This window comes from Pelodiscus sinensis, chromosome 1 (genome assembly GCF_049634645.1).
Source record: "Pelodiscus sinensis isolate JC-2024 chromosome 1, ASM4963464v1, whole genome shotgun sequence".
In the NCBI taxonomy this organism is placed as follows: Eukaryota; Metazoa; Chordata; order Testudines; family Trionychidae; genus Pelodiscus; species Pelodiscus sinensis.
The window spans coordinates 143,339,139-143,359,066 of NC_134711.1; the positions used below are offsets into that span (position 1 = coordinate 143,339,139).

The following is a 19,928-nucleotide window of genomic DNA, read 5'->3' on the forward strand; positions in this document are numbered from 1 at the left end:
GAAAGTTATGTAATCAACAGGGACAAAATTCTTTTTAATGGCTCCAAGATATGCAAGATGCAAGAAGCAGGGTTACAAGAACTATTAAAGGTTATGACAATGGATAGATATAAAAAACAGATACTGATTTACAGTCACAGAACCAGTATCAAGGCATAGTCAAGAATTATTTTGTTCTACATGGGTTCTTCCACGCACATCAGCATAATATCCAATAACGCATTAAGCAACATAATGAACATGTCAAAAACTGAGCAGTGCTGGATGAGGCTGGATCTTAGCATCTCTTCTCCACACTTCTCTCCATGTGCAATTTGCTTTAGTGCCATACAATTATGTCAAGAGGTCAGACAAGATTAGGTACAAGTGTATGGTGCAGTTAATGAAAGATTCTATGGCAGCTGCTCACTTTGCTTTTAGGCCCATCTCCCCCAGTTTCTATAAAGCAAAGTATACTTTCCATGGAAACCCCTCCCCCGCCCCCATATACTATGTGGGAATAACCAGAAGAGAGAAGAGAACAGACATGCAGTGTTGGACTCCCTTAACCTGCAGATGTCAGGGGGACAGCATAAGGCAAAGATCATCAATCAGCTACCATCAGGAACCACCTCTGTCCCCGTCAGAAAACACAGAAAGGGAGACCCCCACCCCCACAGGGGAAAGTTGGGGGAACAGTTTTTGTAGGAAAAAGCCAGAAGTCCCAGCTGGCCTTCCCTCCCTATACCTCCCCCATTAACCTATGCCCACTCCTGGAGTCTTACAATCTAGTAGTGTAGAATAGTGAAGGCAGTGCAATAACACCAATGAATCAGAGCAAAAACGGTTGGCAGAATCATTTAGGGTGCCTTTACTGAACTGACCTTGAGTATAGGTAGATTTTCTTGGTTAGCCTGGAACACAGCACGGTTGCAAAGACCTGCAACTCTGGACAGAGCACTCCAAGTGGGAGAACTCTTGTCAAAGGAAGCACCTGGAAGGAGGGGGGAAAAGAAAAATGTAAAACTGCCAAATATCAGTGAAAAGGCTTCATTCAGCTCAGTGTAAAGTCAGTCTTTTCTACCTCTGAGTGTAAGAAAGCTTATACCTGTCCTACTGGGAATTTTGCATCTGCTGCTTTTTTCCTAGATTTAAGCCAACAAGTTACTTTGGTGAGCAGGTGGTGAGTAACAAAAAGCCTAGGGATTAACAAAGTAGCTAAAGGTTTTAAGGAAAGGCCTTAGTCTTGATTCTATATACTACTAGTTATGTTTTCAGCAGCAGCAAGGGTCAGATGGGCTTCCTTTCACACTGATCACAACTCCTGGGTTCCTCTATAGCTCTCCCACTCACTGTTAGGGAAACTCCATCTCAATAACATACATACAGGGTATTAGGAGTTTCAAAAATTACAAGAACTGAAATGCTTTCCCTGGAAAGCATAAACTATAGACAATCGCCTGTTAAGTCATTTTCTAATAGGGATGAACAACTGGTAAGCAGCAAAGATTTTCCTTCAGAGTTGACTCGAGTCCCATAACTTAAACTCGAGTCCAACTTAAGTCGCCTAGGTGACTCAACTCTGGTTCACTGTTTGTGACTTGAGACTTGCTAATTTTGTTAAATCAACTTGGTGAAAAAATTGTCCAAAAATGTCGATATTCATGGCTTGTACAAAAGTGACTTGACATTTTTTAAATTAAAACTTGAGACTCGAACTGTAGTGACTTGAGACTCGACTTGGACTTGACAATGACGACAGACAACACTGTCCTTCGTTGACTAAGACCCAGTGTTTATTACTACTATAACGAGGCCAAATGTTTATACAGCACTTCACGTGCTTCCAATAATGCTTTGTATTCAAATGACTTGATATGACACTTTGCACTGTATTAAACATGGTTGAAGTACTAATGTAGACCAGATGCAGCTGCTTTCAAAAATGGATCAGACAAGCAAGACAAGACCTAGTCTTTCACACCAGTGCAAGTGCACCTGCACTACCCGAGTGTTGCATTCATTTAGAGAAGTTAAACACTGGCAGAGCTAGGATGGAAGTGCACAATCACAGGCACTTTACATAACACTCATACTTTGGATATTTGAGGTCCTAGAGTTCCAAATCTGACTAAGACCTAGAAGTGATCTTTCCAATGCCTGCCATCTAAGTTATCAGTCCAATGAGTGTACATTCAGATAGAGAGGCATTTACAACATGGGCCATAATGAGGTTTTTATTGATTAACCAGAAACCATACCACACAAGTTCTAAACCCTCCCACCTCTGCATTCCACATAAAATCTTTACACACTATCTGTAAGGCAAGACACCTCTAATCCCAAACACACTAATTAGAAACCCTAATTGAGAGAACTGTTCTTACCACTCTGGTTCTCTGTGGTGTCCGCCTCATGAATCTGATTGTCAAACCACATGTGGGCAACTGTCATACGGTTCTGAGTCAGGGTGCCTGTTTTGTCGGAGCAGATGGTGGATGTGGAGCCCAGGGTTTCTACAGCTTCCAAGTTCTTTACTAGACAGTTCTTACGAGCCATACGCTTGGCTGTCAGTGTCAGACACACCTGGGGGAGGTAGATGGAAGAATCAGGCAGATGCTGACACACTGAGTTAGGTCTACTGCAGCTATGAAAACTGATCCACGGTCAATTTAGCAGGTCTAGTAAGACCCATCTTATTGGCTGCAGATCACAAAAGTCAACACAAGAATTTCTCCTATCGATCCTTCGGTATCATGACCTAAAGGACAACAACTCCAGCTACGTTATTCGTGTAGTTGGAATTGCGTAGCTTAGGTCTATTTACTGCGGTCTTAGTCTGTCATAGACCACAACTGGCACTAGAGTGCAGTAATTTTGCATTTAAGAGCTGCAGTTACCACTCCCCCGTAAGAGCAGAAGGCACTGATTCTTAGATTCATTTAGACCACACTGCGTTTTCTCCGTCAAACTTCTCAAAGTATCACATCCTGGATCAGAAGGCTGTCAAAGGAAATGCTAACAGAATACAGAAACCACTCAAGAACATGAGAGCTTTTGAAATAGTTTAGCTAGAGATGGTCCTGATTTACAATCTGATGTTAAATGCTATTGGCTTAATGCTTAACACCCAAACTCCCTTTCTTCCCCCCAGTGCCTCTTGTCCTTGGAAATCGCATGTTCCATGGCACACTAGGGGAGAGTGGAGGAGCAGAGAGGGGTATACTTAGGAGTAGGGATGGGATGGGAAGGAAAAGGGCAAGAAGAGGCAGGTGGGGCCAGAGTCTGGGGTGGAATGAGGTTGAGCACCCTAGAGGCAAGAAGGAAGGTACCACCTGCAGCCTTTCAAAGCCATTCAGTTGGGAAACTCCAAGGCATGAGCCTGCAGATGAAAGGTAACTTCAAAATAATTTTTTAAAATTAGAGCTTAAAATGTCTTACATTCCACTAGATAAGGAAGGGAATGATATTTTCCTGACTTTTAGCTAGTAATAGCCTTGCAATATCAAACATTTTTATGATCTAGTCATTTGGGGCCTATCTAGACTAGCTGAACCGTTTTGAAACAGTGATTAGTTTTACAAACGGGTTCCAGTGTAGTTAGGATGAGCTGGTGCTAGGCAAAAACATATTCAATACTAGGCAATAAATCAATCTGAGAAACAGTCATGGTCACAGATTGGCTTCACCCACACTAGCCAAGATGGCTCGTTCAGCAGTGAGAACACCTCTGTTACACGGCTGTTTGCCTTCAAGTAGAACCCAAGACAGGGGAAGTGTAAAGAATATAAAACTTTTGTCAATATTCCCCTCCAGCTCACCGTGACAGTAGCAAGCAGGCCCTCCGGAACATTGGCAACAATGATGCCAATGAGGAAGATGACAGCCTCCAGCCAGGTGTATTCAAGGATCAGTGAGAGTATGAAGAAGCTGACTCCCAGAAACACAGCCACTCCAGTGATGATGTGGATAAAATGCTCAATCTCTTCAGCAATGGGAGTTTTCCCCCCTTCCAGTCCAGATGCGAGAGTGGCAATGCGGCCCATCACAGTATTATCTCCAATGTTAATGACAATACCTCGGGCAGTGCCTAGAAATCAGACAACACAGGCTTTAACAGAGCACTAACAAATGCCAAAAACTCTGGCTGAATTTGAAGGTGCTTGACCAGATCACTGTATGTTCATTTCAAACACCTGTTCGTTCACACAATTTTTATGCCTTCATCCACATCGAGCATGAGATTACCCAATAATTCCTAAGCCTGGGCTGGGTTAGAGATTGCTAAATAAAACTACGATTGCTATACAGCCTTCTCATACCTCTTCTCTGAATTCTTCCAACCAGTATTTAAAAACCTGCTGCATGGCAGTGCAGCCATAGAGTTTAAGAGGCCAGGTAGCTTTCTGCTAAAGCAATAATGTAAGCCAGGCACAGGAGGATGTAAGTAGGCACAGATGACCTTCTTGCTTACCACAGCAAAAGGGGATCCCTTCCAAAATATCAGTCCCTATTTTGGGGCCTATCCCTTCTGAGAGAAGATAGCAAGTGTTACCGGTTACAAGAAGTAGAATCTCTCCCCCAACACTGGGCTGACAGTCTGACCTTGACATATTGTGGAACATCTAAGTACATGCAGATCTGAGCCCCACAGGTTTACTAAAGATTGAACTTTTATTTGTAAATCCTCTGTGCACTCTCTGGCTACACTGGGTCAAGCCACTGGGCACTGGATTCTAAGTTCTCAACAACTCTTGTGTTACTGAATATTATGTTATGGTGCCCCCAGTATCAGTTGGGGCTTTGGGCGCAAATGGTACCAGGGGAGCAGTATAAACCCTGTTTGTTGCTCTCTTTAAAGATTTGATTTAGGCAACATCTAGGAGGAAACATGAACTTCAAAGCTAACACTGCTGCGGAAGCTTACTGTTCAATTACAAATAGTTAATTACCAGATATAGCTAGTCTCTCTCAGGAACCTATAACTTGGTTGTTTACAGGATGGTTAAAGTGAAGTACCTTCATTTCCAAATACATAAAGCTATACATTAAAAATGTGTACTGCCATAACAGTTTCTTGATTTAATATTTTAACCCCCAGTGTTACATTACTTTATAATTTATACTTTAGAGAGAGTATTAAAGCTATGTACCTTCCACACAGTTAGTGGAAAAGAAAGCGATGTTCCTAGTCTCCAGTGGATTCTCATTTGTGAAGTCGGGAGACCTGGTCTGAGGTTCCGATTCACCAGTGAGTGAAGAGTTATCCACCTACATGGAAGATACAAGTCACACTATTTCTTGGACAAATGGCCAAATAAACAGGACAAAGAAGAAATTTATGGGGAATGCCCTGGAAATTCTAGGGCACTTTTATATCCTCATTTTAAAACCCCCCATAAATTCAGGTATGAATGTGAAGACAAATAAACCATGTTTATTAGTTAGAAAAGTGACTCCCTTATTATGGTATGGTGTTGTCAGAGACATTCAATATAATGCACCCACCTTACAGCCATGAGCACTTATGATACGAAGGTCAGCTGGAATCCTGTCTCCTCCTTTCACCTCCACTAGATCTCCAACTACAACACCTTCAGCATTTATGCTCATCTTTTCACCATTTCTGATCACAAGGGCTTGCTATAAAACAGTCAATGCAATATTTTAAAAATAACTCTGAAAAGTTTTCAAGGGATCAGAGTCTTAAAAAATAAAATACCGGTGCTAGAATCCTAAAGTTTCCTCTTATGGAAGTAAAGCAACATCTCTCAGGTAGGTATGTGAATGAATAAAATTGATGGGTCATTAAAAGCTCCTTATTGCTGTGGTGATAGGCCCTATAGAAGATGTATGAGAGGTGGGCTTTTTAATTTCAGAGCTAAATTTCTTTAAGTGCTTTATAATCAGGCCAATATAGCAAGAAGCTGCAGTCAAATGCCTTTCTGGACACCAATAACTGGTGATGCTCATCTGGCAGAGAGTAAAGCTATCATGCACTAAGTAACTCTGCTAACGCCAAAAGAAAGATGAAACTTCCACTTTTAACAGATGAAAAGCCATACCAACCACTTTGCATTAGAGAAATCTTGTCTGTTAAAGACTAGTAAATACTTCCAAATGTGACGATGTAGAAGCGACAGCGAGATTTTAATCTGGTTAAGGATCCTGAGCAAGCTAAAGCTCAACCACTGGAAGGTCAGACACTACATACCTGAGGCACCATATTTTTGAAGGATTCCATGATCTTAGAACTTTTTGCTTCTTGGTAGTAAGAGAAGCAGCCAGTTATGATGACGACAGCTGCCAACACAACACCCAGATACAACTGTAATGAGCAAAAAAACAAAAAACCCTGAGACCAGATTCTAATTGAAGGGTTTAGTTATTTTCTAATGCTTACAGTAAAACTGCACCACTACTTGCAGCCTTTGCACAGTGTACATGCACAAGTTAATCAAGAGCTACAGTCAATTTTATGTTCAGGGAAACAGCAGAAACTTCTGTTAATGGGATCTGAGGTGAGCTGGAATTCAGCTGTTGAAGACCTGGATTGAAGGCCATATATGTTGATGCACAGGAATTAAACTAGTGAGACAACAATTATGGAGATCGTCGCTTTTCTAGGTAATGGGACTAACACGGCTACCTCTCTGATACTTGATCCCATTACCTGAAAACCTTAGGAAGAGTTCCTGAACTGAAGGTTTAGATGCAAGCCAACCATACACAGCTCAATGCAGGTGAGCCTAGAGCACAAATACTCACATTATCGTTATTTGGCTCCTCCTCCATCGCAGACTGGATACCATAAGCCAGGAAACAAAGAACAGCTCCAATCCACAACAGGAGGGAGAATCCTCCAAACAATTGCCGGCAGAACTTTACCCATTCAGGAGTGGTAGGGGGAGGTGTAAGGGCATTTGGGCCATCCCGAGCCAAAATCTCAGCAGCACGGGCAACTGTCAAGCCCTAGAATGCAGATTGGAAAGGCAGTTCAGTTAGAATGCTGCAGGAAAGTCATAACACCAAGCCTCCTTAGTTTGAGGTCCTGCGATTGAGTGTGGGATAAGCAAGCCATTGAGTTCATTCCTGCTCTGCCGCAAGAATGGAAACATGGTACTGCCTGTCTAGCTTTCCTCTGTTTCTTCAAGCTGATGGAAAGGGGAAGAGACAATGGGAGCATATGTAACTTTAATGTCTACAGGTCAGTATTAGTACTGCAAATCTGATCAATTAAAAACAAAAAACCTAACAAGTAATTTCTTGGTATAAGAGTTCACAATAATGATGGGCCTTCAGTGTCAAACAAAGGTGCGATGGGGCCACAACTGTGGAATTTATTATCCTCCTCATCACCGAGACTAGTTCACAGACTGTCAGAAGCTCAAAAATTGTGGTGCAAGCAAGAATTAAGACACTCAAAAAAAGGAAATTTTGATTTTACCCACAAGTCAAGTTTTCAAAAAAAGTTAGACTTGTATGAAGAATTAAGTTTCTCCCCTGATTGTGCTTCGAGAGCCAAAGTAAAATTAAAAAAAAGAAGAAGAGGCCTTACTGCATCAAACCTTGCAGGAAACAGCTGTCAACTAAACAGCACCAATCAAAACATGAAACCAGCATTGTACCTGGCTCAAAGTGCTAGCCAAATCACTTATGTGATATTCATATTAGCAAGCTAACACTTTTACAAATTTTTACGAGCCTCAGGAAAAAACATGTAAGTGGAATACAGGTGATATAAATTAGTTAAAATCAGACAAACTTTAAAAAAGTTTGATATTTTAACTAGTTATCCCACCTATATACAATTTTATTTTTTTTGCGCCTGAAAAAGAAATTTACAGGTTGTATGTGCCTTAAACAGTCATGGTTCTCTTCACAAGAGGTCTCTTTTGCATAAGAACATTTCTACTTGCCTAAAAAAAAACAATCAGGATATTAAGATGCTCTTTAAATAAGACTATTTCAAAAAGCTCTATTCCTTTAGTTACCAAATACAATAACTTGATGTGGAGCTGGGAGAGTAGCCTCTTGTCCAAGATTCCAGCCACCTTTGTTACAAAAGTAATGTTTTAACTACTAATGGTCAGTGTTACTAACGCTGTGGCCACATCTTGATTTACAGGAGGTGATTCCCAGACAAATGTATGTGCAAGAAAATGTAAGCAAGAACTCCACTTTCTTAGGTTGTGTGTTAGGAGCCCATGATAATCAAGTTGACCTTGGAATACTTACGATTCAGATGGATCACTCTCAGCTTTGTTAACAGTCAACTAAAACACTTGAACCACACAGTATTTTTTTGGGTAGGGGGAGGGAGAGAGAAGAGAAATATTTGACTATTCTAATGCTAGAATTGTTAGTGGATAGTCTCCCAGCCTCAGAGGGAGTCTATCTGGAAGAGTGGGTAATCAAGTTTGACAGCACCCAGACCTCCCTTCACAGCAAGCTTATCATACTGGTGGACTAGTTCCTTTTTAAAAGTTAACAATTGACTCTCAGTCTACCTACCCGACTCAAGTCTGTTCCATATTTACGATGAAGTTCATCAAGGGAGAGTTTATGATCATCCTGAAGGAGAGAAAAGAAGAGAAGAGATTGGAGTGGGAATACATAAACAGCAAGCAGAGGCTACTGGCTTGCTACACTCCATTCCCTTGCCAATAATAGCATCATAAGATGGAGGTTTTCATGGCAAGCAAGGTGATTAAAGTGGAGAAGGTTCCAAAGTTGTAAACTCATTTTCCATTCTTCTCACCCCGCTTAACACTATTCAGTAGCTTTTTCTAGGCAACGTTACTGTGTGTTAGAAGGCTGCTACACTCCAAGAGACGATTGAATTTCTAATGAGAGAAGACTACCCTGAAAGCGGTCTGCATCCCAGTTTTTTTGTTATTTTAAGGGAGACCGAGACATAGAGAAGATTTGCTATGCAATCCAACCTCCCCTTCCTAACATGTACAGTAAGGTTGCAATTAAGAGCTAATACAACTTTGTTTCCACATCATACATCACAGCACGGAAATAAGATCTAAAGCAGCGCCCAAGGCCAGTGTTTAAGCCTAGCCATAGAGAATCACTGAGCTGGCTAAAGAATATAGGGATGTTAGACATTGTGTATTTTAGTAATCGTGTAGCCGCAACAATTTTTAGCTGTTGCATGCTTACTAAAATACTCCCCAGGGGTGGGGCTGGCAGGTAATAGGCTCCTGGCTCTACTCTTGGGGAGCCCCCTGCCACCCCACACTGTTGCCTCTGTATTTAAAAATTGGCTCCTTGTGCAGACCACTTTAAAAATCGTCTCCCACCTGTCACCCCATGCTGCTGCTTCTGAGACAGAGGCAGTGGCATGGGGCAGCAGCTGCCCCTGTCCACAGGTGGCCTGAGCTCCCAGCAGAGAGGGGCTGCTCTGGCATTTCCCTCTTCTCACCCTGGCTGCTGCCTCTGATAAAGCACAGGGAGCAAGCAGCTCTGCGGGAGCAAACATGTGTGGGGAGCTGGGTTTCCACATGTACCAGCACCTACCTACCTCCCCCTCACCTATCAGAGGCAGCAGCATGGAGGCGGGGTGGCAGGCTGTTCCAAGGAATCTGGTGCTTGTGGGGAGCTGGCCTGAAAGCCAGCTTTCCCTGAGCACTGGCTCCTGCCTGCTCCCCGTGATATTGCCTCTGTGGGAGGGGAAGATTGGGGGGAGGGGAGGCAGCTCCATAGAATGGGCACGTGCAGGGAACCAGCTTGAAACCGCTTACCTCACCACCACTTGCTGCCTTTGTATCAGAGGCAGCAGGAAGTAAGAGGGGTGTTGCGTGCAGTCATTTGGATTAACAGTTAAGCCTAGGTTTATTGGTTAATCATTTAAAATGGCTATACCTGGATATGTCTAAAAGAAAGGCATATGCTCCATAGTGGACCAGAGTCACCATGGCAGGACAATGTGAGAAGGGTAGCAGAAGTGCAGTCTGAGCTGCACTTTGGGTATACATTTATACTAGGGCTGCACTGATAAAGCTAACTAGATTCCATCTACATGTTTTGTTAATCTTTAAGGTGTTGCTAGACTTTTTTTTTTTTTAACGTTTTTCTACATATCTTTAAGTCTCTGTACCAATGTTACGATTTTTAAAGGCAGACACTTAGAGAGGGGTTTTTAAGGCAGTGCATGTTGTTAAAGAACCTCCCATTCATCACTTTCTTACCAATGAAACTTCCTTTTTCAGTTCATCCATATCCCTCTTTTTCTCTTTCTTCCCCTTTTTCTTCCCGGCACCATGTTCTGATGTAGCGGTAGGCTCATACTTGTCACGTCCAGTCTGAGAAGAATGAAGTGTTTTGAGAAATGACTGTTACTTAACTATTTCAGTACAGTAGTGTATATGGATTCTATATTTCCCTTGCACAGAATTTCATATCAGACACACACTTAACTTTAAAAATTACACTACTTATAAACAAGCTGGTTAAAATAACTACATTTTAAAAAAATGAGTAGTTTGCTCAATAACATCTCTATGCTACAGGAATTACTGCCAGGGATTTTACAAGCGCTGGCTTAAGTTACTAGACAACAGCAAGCTGCATACTATTCACTAATCAGTTTTGACGTCTGAGCCTCTGTCCAACCAAAAAGAGATCCACATCACAAGAAACCAGTTCCAGAGTACAAACAGAATTCCTTCGGAATTCCTCTTTGGTTTCTCCTGTTAATTGAAGGGGGTGATGAAGCAGGAAGAGATTCAATAGTTTACCCAATCTGAGAACAGATTTGACATTGCATGCATCCCAAAAAATTGGGAAGAGTTAACTTCAAGATACTTATAAATTTGTTTTTTGACATGCTCCCAAATAAACAGTGCAAATTATTTTTGAAGGCTGGATTTATTTTAAATAGATTGCCCTCTAAATATTTTGGCATATAAGGATGTCTGCTTTTTAAAAAAAAAAAAAAAAACCACACGACTTTTGTGATAACAGACACACATACAAAATCCTCCCACTTAGAGCTGCTTATGTCTCATGGAACAAACCGATTGTGCTTACATAAGTACTTTCAGACATTTTATTCCCCTCAATTATACAGAATATTTGCATGAAACTGTGGTCTTTGGGTGCTTAGTTCAGGTTGTGGAGGGTAACAAGCAGCAGCAGACAAGTAGAGCCCTGCACAGATACAAAATTTGTATCTGCAAAAAATGAGCCATGCATATTCAACTCCACATCCACAGATGCAAGAAGCCTGCAACTATGAAGTGGATATCCACATACTTGTAGAGCTTTACAGACAAGCACCTAAGCAACAGAGGCGGTTTTCATACAAATGTCTGTGGCAATCAAGAGACAAGGGAAGACAAAAATACCATGATAATTAAGAAGCAAAAGCATCTTTAAATCAAATAATGTGTTTCTCTGAGACACTAGAAGCCCTGGGCACTGTGTGTCCCTGCCTCTTTCAGTGGGACCGTGAAGCACAAATGATCTCTCTCCTCTCCACCCATCCCAAAGGTAAATTTCTAGACTTGCACAAAACCTCAAGTGACACAGTCCTTCCCCCTTCCCTTTTGCGCAACACCTAATGATCACTAACATTTTCCACTACAATTAAAATGACAGGCTGTGATAAAAGCTTAAGCTATAATGGCTATTGTAAGAAATGGATGATGATAATAAAACTAATACAATAGCCTACTTCATTATGCTGTGCATGCACCTCTGATCAGAAGTTGGATTACTGGTAAATCAGAGTAATTCATGCCAAGAATCTTAACAGGATCCAATATTTAATAATGACCTTCCATAAAACTTAGGATGAAGAGAAATATTTAATTACACACCAGTGGTTTCAGCCTATGGATCCCTGGGGACCTGCAACTTATACCTAAGGTTTCAAAAGGGGTCTGACCTCCCACCTAATTTTTTTGGGGAGTCCATAAATGGAAAAGTTTGAAAAAAGTCACTAAGTTACACCATACAACTGAACAAGAAACCAACCATGAACTAAAAACAAGTGAAACCAGGCAGTCTATTTTCATTGCCCAAGTTGACAAGAGATTCCATAAAGCACCATATCCCCTGGTTACTGGAGATGAGCATTTATGTTCTTCATACTTCCGCATGCAGCCACGGGAGAGCTGTGCAAAAGTCAGAAGAGCTGCAGGCTATTTTTAATGAATGGAGTGGAACTTGTCCTTTGCCTCCTCTTTTATCTGTAAAGAATGAAGTACACCTAAAGATCCTTAACATTCTTGACATTTTCTTCACCATACCAAAACCACCTTTAAAAAAAAAAGTGAAAGCATGCTTAGGACAAGCACTGAACTTTTAAGTACCTAACTGACATTCCAGAATCCAAGAATCTGCTATAAGCCAACTTGAAAGATATTTTCAAATTACAAAAGTTGCCAGTTTTGAGCCACATCCTCCAGTCTAACACTTTAAATTATGAACTGGTACTAGAATTCACCCCCATACTATATACAATATATATTTAATTATCTTCCTGAAGCTTAAAAAGCAAGTGCGATTTCCAAATGTACATAAAGGGTGGAGTGCATTGTATTGTGTAAAATCCATCTGCTTCATAGTACTCTCCCAATACTTTTGTAATTTTGTCTGGTCAGAAAGTAGCTGCTACAAATATTAATAAGCCAAAACAGGAGAAAGATTAGAGATGCAAAAAAGTCAAGTGTCTGTGTCTGTTATGGCAACTTTGATTCTTCATTAAATTAGAAATGCTTAAGACTCCAACATTAGCAGCAACTCAAATTACTAGCACCAAAAACTCAGAAAACTGCAGCCTAACAATAGCAATGAAGGTGTGGACTGCTGTGCATGGTTTCATTAAACTGAGAAGCAAGTCAACTAACATGAGCCTCATGGATCAGAGTCAAAGCACAATCCCTTTCCTTTGCCTTTACAGTCACTGCCTCTGTTCTTGTGTGACAGGCTCCTAGATGTGGGGCTTGTGTCACACTGTCTTGGTGGGAAGGAAATTAGGAGTTTGCCTCTGATCTTGGAATTTTCCATTTTGATTCCCCAAATGCTGCCTCTGTACAACAGTTGCAACATGAAGGTTCAACAAATGATGCTCAACAAGATCATTTCCCCAGTGACAGACAGCAAAACTGCTGGTCATCAAGTTAGGAAATGCTATAGCTAGTGTTTTCCTTTCTTCCTCCTTAAAACGCCCAAGTCTGAGTGCTCAGCTCTCTACCTCGGAGTAAGCATGTGGTAAAATCAGAATCAGTGGTTCTCAACCAGAAGTACATACACTCAGAGGTCTTCCAGGGATATGTCAATTCATCTAGACATTTGCCTGGTTTTGCAACATTAGCAAAGTCAATACAAACTAAAATTTAACAGTGATTCATACTGTTCTCTACACTATACACAAATGTAACTACAGTATTTATATTCCAATTGATTTTATAATTGTTTGGTAAAAATAAGAAAGTGAGTAATTTTTTTAACAATACTGTCCTGTCACACGTGTACTTTTATGTCTGATTGTGTAAGCAAGTAGTCTGTAAATGTGGTGAAACTTGGGGGTACACAAGACAAATCAGGCTCCTGAAAGGGATACAGTAGCCTGGAAAGGTTGAGAGTCACTGCTCGAATGACTAGCAACTGCCACAGAAGTTTTACTGAATGGCTACTGAGACTTTAGATATATGCTCATCAGACCCTAGGAGGACACAACAAGCAGACTTACTATTTTCAGTCCAATACTCAGCTTCCCCCTCCCGCTTGTGTGCAAGCTACACTTAAAACCAGCCCTGTTCAAAAGCCCATTCATTGGGGGAGGGGGGGGGGGGAAAACACGACAAAACACCACACATACATGCCGGATAACCCTCTGTGTTCCAAGGAACTATTTTCATCAGAAGCATAAGCAGAGCGGACTTCTGAAATCCAGTGAACTCATGAATCAACAGGCCTTCCTGATAGGTGGGGCTGTCTTACTGTGAAGCATGGTTTCCTCTTACACCAATAGGCTCCTATATTGTCTTGAATACTGAAGACACTACTAGCAATAGATGGCCTAATACCATGGCGTCCAACACACTAGCCACACGTGGCTGTTTTGCCGGTTGAATGTTGCTAGCTCACTATAGTAGCTACTGCTTCAGAACTGTTTGGACACATCAGGTCTAACATATACAGCAAAAGAGAGCTCAACATGGTAGCCAGCTTTTTCAAAAGGTGCCAAGTTATTTTAAGTGCCCAACTCAGTACCTTACAGGGGCCCGATTACTGGAATTACAGATTACCTTCTGAAAGTCAGATCCTTTTTAAAGGAGTCAGTTTGGACACCCACAAATTAGTAACTGCTTTTGAAAGATTCACATTCCTAATTATAAGAGAGAATGGCAAAGAGTAAATGCATACAGAGTTAACTCATGAGCCGAGCCCACTGATTATATGCAGGACACTCTCACACATGCTGCTGCCTCTGTATCAGAGGCAGCAGCACAGAGGCAAGGCAGGAGCTGTGCATGTGGGAAACCTGTTTTTAAGCCAGCTGCCCAAGGAGCTGTGCGCCCCCTCCCCTCACTGCTGCCTCTATCAGAGGCAGAAGGGAGCAAAAGTTTGAGCACGTTTCTGGCAAGCAGCAGCTCCTGGGGAGCCACCTGGCCCTCATCCACCTGTAAACATGTAACCGCTGAAGCAGTTATAGGTTTACCTGAATAAACACATTTTCACTTCCCTAGATACAACGGTCTGAAAATAGACAGATTAATGATGTTAAGAGGAGGATAATTGGGAATTGTGTAGTCAATACAAATTGTATCGACTTACACGATTAGTCGCCAAGAGAAGGCGCTACCCCCACTGTGGCGCTGTAGTTTAAAATGTAATAAGAGATAGGCATGGAGGCAGTCCAGCACCTACTATATTTAAACTGCAGAACCACAGCAGGGGTATCTCCTGGACCTGGCACAAGCCAGAACTGAGCCAGGCTTGCTCAGTCCTGGCTTGTGCTGTGTCTGGCAGCCCCTGTCTGTGGGAGGTCCCAGCAGGGAGCTGGAACCCCCTGCTGGCAGGGGCTGCTATGGAGCAGCCTCTGTTCATGGTGGTCAGGGCTAGCTGTGAACAAAGGCTGATCCAACAGCAGCCCCTATCCTGAGGGGGGATCCCAGCGGGGAGCTGGAACCCACCAGCGGACAAGAGCTACTGCGGCAAAGTTATTTGTCTGCAGCTCCTGGAGCAGCCTCTCCTAGCCACCTCCACACTGCTGCTTTAGAGGCAGGGGTGCAGTGGAGGGGTAAACAGCACAATGGAGATGGTGCTGTGGGGGAACCAGCTTTTAAACTGACTCCTCCCAGCACTGGTTCCTGCTCCTCCCTCCCCACTGCCTCTGATACAGACGAAGTGGGAGCAAATGCAAATAGTTGACTAGTCTTTCACATCCCTAATAGAGATATCCATCAGCTAACCTTTTGGGGAGGGGGAGGAGGTCTGCCACTCTGCCATCCAACTATACAAGCTATAAGCAAAACAATGAAGGGGAAACAAGCTGTTACTCCAATAGGAAATCCAGTGCACATAGCTATTGAACACTTTCACCTGAATCCCTTCTCAGCTGGTCTGTTCACCCCCAATTATGCTTGTTTCTAGCAAGAAGAGAAGGCTAGCTAGAACTTGGGTTTCAATTTTGAGTCACACTTCCAGAGGTGAAATGTACCCTTCAGTGTGTGTATCCTATAACCAGTTTGATAAAAGGATGTGGAGCAAAGTATTAAAGCTGCTGCTCCTTCATAGGCAATTTTCAGGCAAGATGGCACAAAAAGCAGGTTAATCTCATTCTATTCACCCTCTCTCCCAGCTGTCTCTGCTTCTAACAATTGTATGTCAGGAGAGGAGAAGAACTGAGCTCCTGATGGCTGTACTATTTGGGTTAAAAACCCAGCTAAGCAGCCAGATATCAGATTCCTCCTCCCTCACTACCACATAAGTAAAGTGCCTGTTTCCATACCTCATCCCTTCCCCATATATAGTAGTTTCAAAGAGCACAGTTATCTCTTCCCATGAACTGACTTTGGTAAAAAAGAAAAGCTTTTCCGGTTTGTACAAACCAAGCAAACATGGATGAACAATATTAGAGTGGTTAAACCATGCTTTAATCTTTCCTCACTCTGATCCATTTCACATCCCCTTCCTTTACAAGCTCCAATTTGACACATTCAATTGAACAGTGTTGTTAAGTCACAAGATAGTACACACATTCTGACTAAGTGCGCACACACACAAACTATCATCTCAGATTTTCCATTAGTACCCCTCCCACTCCTTTGTTTTAGAGTTCCATACTAGGTCAAAATGCCTTTTAGTATGTATGCCCTGTGTCACTTTGACATTGTATTATATAGAAGCACTTACATAGATATTAAAATAACCAATGGTCTCCCATTGTCAATAAAAAACAACTGCAGCTATTCTAAATGCCTTAATGCACTCCTCCACTCAGGCCTTTAGGCTATAACAGAAGTGAACAGTTTGTACAGGATGTCTGATAATGTGTTTGAGACAAGAGCTTTACCAAAGCAATTTACATAATATAGTACATTAAGTGTACCTCGTTACAGTGGCCACATCTGGTTTGCAGTGCCAGTTACCCTTTTGGACCACTGTAAATAATTAAACAGTCTAACAGACTGAGATACATTTAAACTTTCCAATGTTTTTCTGGGCTACTAAATAGGAGATCTTTGCTGAAAAATTTTAGTTATTTTAAATTTTAAATTATTTAAATAGTTAAATTTTAGTTATTGTCTGCATAGTCTTGGGTTCTCATGGCTCTCCTGCCATTCCATATATCTATGTCAACACAATCAATTCAATGTTACCTCAGTCAATGTTTGTACAGCACTTTGAAAACAGACCACTGTAAGCATTAAATATTACCACCAATAAGCAGAGTTGTTTTAGAACATTTTGGAAAATGTTTTAAGAACCTAAACAGAAAGTTTCCTACCACTCCACATAGTGACCTGTGCACCATCTAAAACAGACACTGATTTTTATTTTTAAAATTTAACCTAAATAATCAACTAGGTAGGGAAGTTTTTCCCCCTTTACTCAGGTTTTAGGACACGATGTTCTACTCTGTCCGCTCCAAAAGTCTTGCCTTTACTCAACTTTTTTTTTTTTTTAATTATGAATAATCAGCCATAAGAAGCTCTTTTCATCAACAGTTACTATCTGGCAAGCTGAAAGGAATAAAAAATGTTAATACAGCTTCTTACTCAAGAGTCCAGAACTACACAGAGCATTCTTTTATGTTGTACCATGCTAGCAGTTAACAGGTTTGGTGTGATGCAACAAATTTCCCAATCCTGAACACCTTCCTTCCCTCCCCTTTTATCACTGGCTCTAGCTACTATTGTAAAACAAACAGTACCTATTAGCATGCAAACTTTCCCCCTGAGGCTTGTACTTTAAGAAGTCTACAGTACTTTTATAATAGCCAGAAGATATTTAAATGGCCACACTTTCAAGAAAGATTTCTTTTTCCATGCTGACTTGGGAAGTGCTAGTACAATCTTCAGCCTGGAACATGCATTCACCCACTCTCCTCACAGTGGAAAGGACCTTTAAAATCAGAAAAATTTAGCCAATTTGTTAGCTGTAAGAGCCAATGGAGGGGAAATGAGAAAAAAATTAAGTGATCAGAAAGGTTCCACAGAACCTAGTGAGAGGAGATAGTCAGGCTTTTACACATGGATCTGTTCACCATGATAGTTTTTATGATAGTTTAGACATCAGATTTTTCCCTCATTTTTTTCTACAAAGCTTTTCTCTCATGTTCGTGCAAATTTCATTCACCATTACAACAAACTAAGAGATTAGTTTGAAAACCCCAAGTCTCCCTCTATTCCTAGAATGATGTAATGCCTTCCAAAGAAAAATCGTACAAGTACTGCTCCTTTTTTAAAAAAACAACTTGCTTCCCATAAGACACCCCCACAACATAATAAGCATCCCATACTCCCTTGTATGATCACTAACAGGTCAAACATCAGTTTCTTGCCTGGCTAGGGTCTCAGCCCTTCAGGAACCAAATACCTTGAACCTCTGCAGTCAAGACACATGCTGAACCAGAGAATGTTTTGAACCAGGGGAGGTCAATACTGTCTAGCAGCATTACCAACACTTCTGCTGTTTCCTGGGCTGTCCCAGGACATTGGGGGTAAAAGAGCTAAAGAACAACACAGAACCCTGAGCGCCAAGATTAGTGGCAGCGAACACGTTTTATAGAAGCTGGTAAACGTGGCCACACCTACGCTAAGTGGACACCCAGCTAACTACAGCCATGCCGGGCATGGGATGTTGCCGCACTCGAGAGGCCCAAGCAGCCCTTCTTCCCCCTCAGCGCCCAGAGCTAACCAGCGCCCCCCTGTGTACACGCGCCCCCCCGCCACCGCCGCCAGCCCTAGAGACTTCCCAGCGCCTCGCCCGCAGGGGCCCCGGGCAGGCACCTGGCGGAACAGCCGCTGCCCAGCTGGGCTGAGCGTCTCCGCAGCCACCTGCGCGGGGGAAGCGGCGGGGCCGAGCCGGGCGGGCAGCCCCGCCACGCGGCTCCCAGCGCAACGGCCGGGCAGGGGGCGCCCCTCCCCCCCCCCCGCGGGGCCACACCCGCCCCGCCGCGCTCACCCCGGTGCCCATGGCGGCGGCGGTGCCGGGGTTCGCGTCTCGCTGGGGGCCGGGGCGCTGCGTGCGGGGCTGCCACGTGTCCTGCGCCGCTGCCGGGTGCCGCCGCTGCCGCCGCCGCGCCTGGGACTCCGGGCTCCCCCGCCCGCCTCAGCCACTCCGGAGCTGCGACTGCGGCCGCCGCTTCCCGCCGCCTAAAGAAGGGAGCTCGGCCCCGCCCCGCCCCGCCCCGCCCCGCCCGCTGCGCGTGGAGCCAGCGCCAGGGGGCCGCCGCGCGCCGGCCTCCAACTCCGGCGGCGGGAGGGCGCCCAATGGCGGCAGCGCCCGCCCCGGCCCAGCCCCGCGAGCGCCCAGCCTGGCCCCGGCGGGGGCTGCAGCCTGCGGTTGCGGAGAGGAGCGGTCACTGCAGAGCAGCCCCCCCCGCTCCCCGCGCTGCTCCAGCCCCCCCCCCGCACGACTCCACGGGCTGCCGCGGCTCAACAGCGGCGCCGCCTTTGGATCCGCGGCCATTTGCGAGCGGCCAACACGACTCCCCGCAGAGCGGCCGGGCTCGCCCGGTACCAGGCGCTTGAGGCAAACGTGGCTCAGGGAGCACTTCCTAGCCTGAGGAAGAAATCATACCCCCCCCCCCCGCCCTCCTCCCATCTTCCCCGCAGCCCATCAGGAGGAAAAAGTGGCAGCACCCCGCGCTCCTTTCTCGTACTAAAAAGTCACTAAGTCCTGCACTTTCAAAATCTAGACAACAGACACAAGATCCCTTGCAAAGGAGAGGTGTGAGGAGAGCAATATGCACCTACAGGCTTATTACACCTTGTGCCTTTATACTTGGGCAAAGTGGGTGTAAATTAAATTGCAAGTAAATTAGAGCATGGATACTCTGTTGCTTTCCCCTTTCCTCCCCATTCTTTTTCCTTCTCTCCGTGCCCCCCATTTATTTAGAAACTGGACCTTTAAGAACACCATTCCTCTGAAGTGGGTGGTGCTCATGAAAGCTGAGGACACCATCTACTTTTTTGGGGTCTTTCAAGTGCTACAAGTCTATTTTTTGTTTTTTAAGTTTTGGGAAACTGTTCAACACTCGAGGCATGAGTGAATAATTTTTTTTTATTTGGACATATTTTTGCCAAAGCACCAGGTGAAGTGGAGCAGCAAATCATGCCCTGCATTCAAGGTTGCCATGGAAGTGTATGAACATACATTGTGTGTTTATTACATGCCTGCATTCTAACACCTTCCATGCTCGTGAAAGATCTAACACGCAAGATTTTCCTGTTGCTATTATGTTTATGTTGCATCTTTTC

General features: G+C 43.5%; 1 protein-coding gene across 1 annotated transcript in view; it reads right to left on the reverse strand.

The window, feature by feature from the left end:
• ATP1A1 (ATPase Na+/K+ transporting subunit alpha 1) overlaps positions 1-18,830 on the reverse strand; it is a 30,357-nt gene extending 11,527 nt beyond the window's left edge. The window contains exons 1-10 of the mRNA XM_075905635.1: positions 18,631-18,830; positions 10,179-10,292; positions 8,494-8,553; positions 6,748-6,951; positions 6,194-6,307; positions 5,488-5,622; positions 5,133-5,250; positions 3,801-4,069; positions 2,367-2,565; positions 864-973 (exon numbers count right to left, since the gene is read on the reverse strand). Coding sequence (XP_075761750.1) covers positions 864-973; positions 2,367-2,565; positions 3,801-4,069; positions 5,133-5,250; positions 5,488-5,622; positions 6,194-6,307; positions 6,748-6,951; positions 8,494-8,553; positions 10,179-10,292; positions 18,631-18,642 — 1,335 coding nt within the window. The 5' untranslated portion in view covers positions 18,643-18,830. The remainder of the gene's footprint in view (positions 1-863; positions 974-2,366; positions 2,566-3,800; positions 4,070-5,132; positions 5,251-5,487; positions 5,623-6,193; positions 6,308-6,747; positions 6,952-8,493; positions 8,554-10,178; positions 10,293-18,630) is intronic.
• Positions 18,831-19,928: the final 1,098 nt, after the last annotated feature.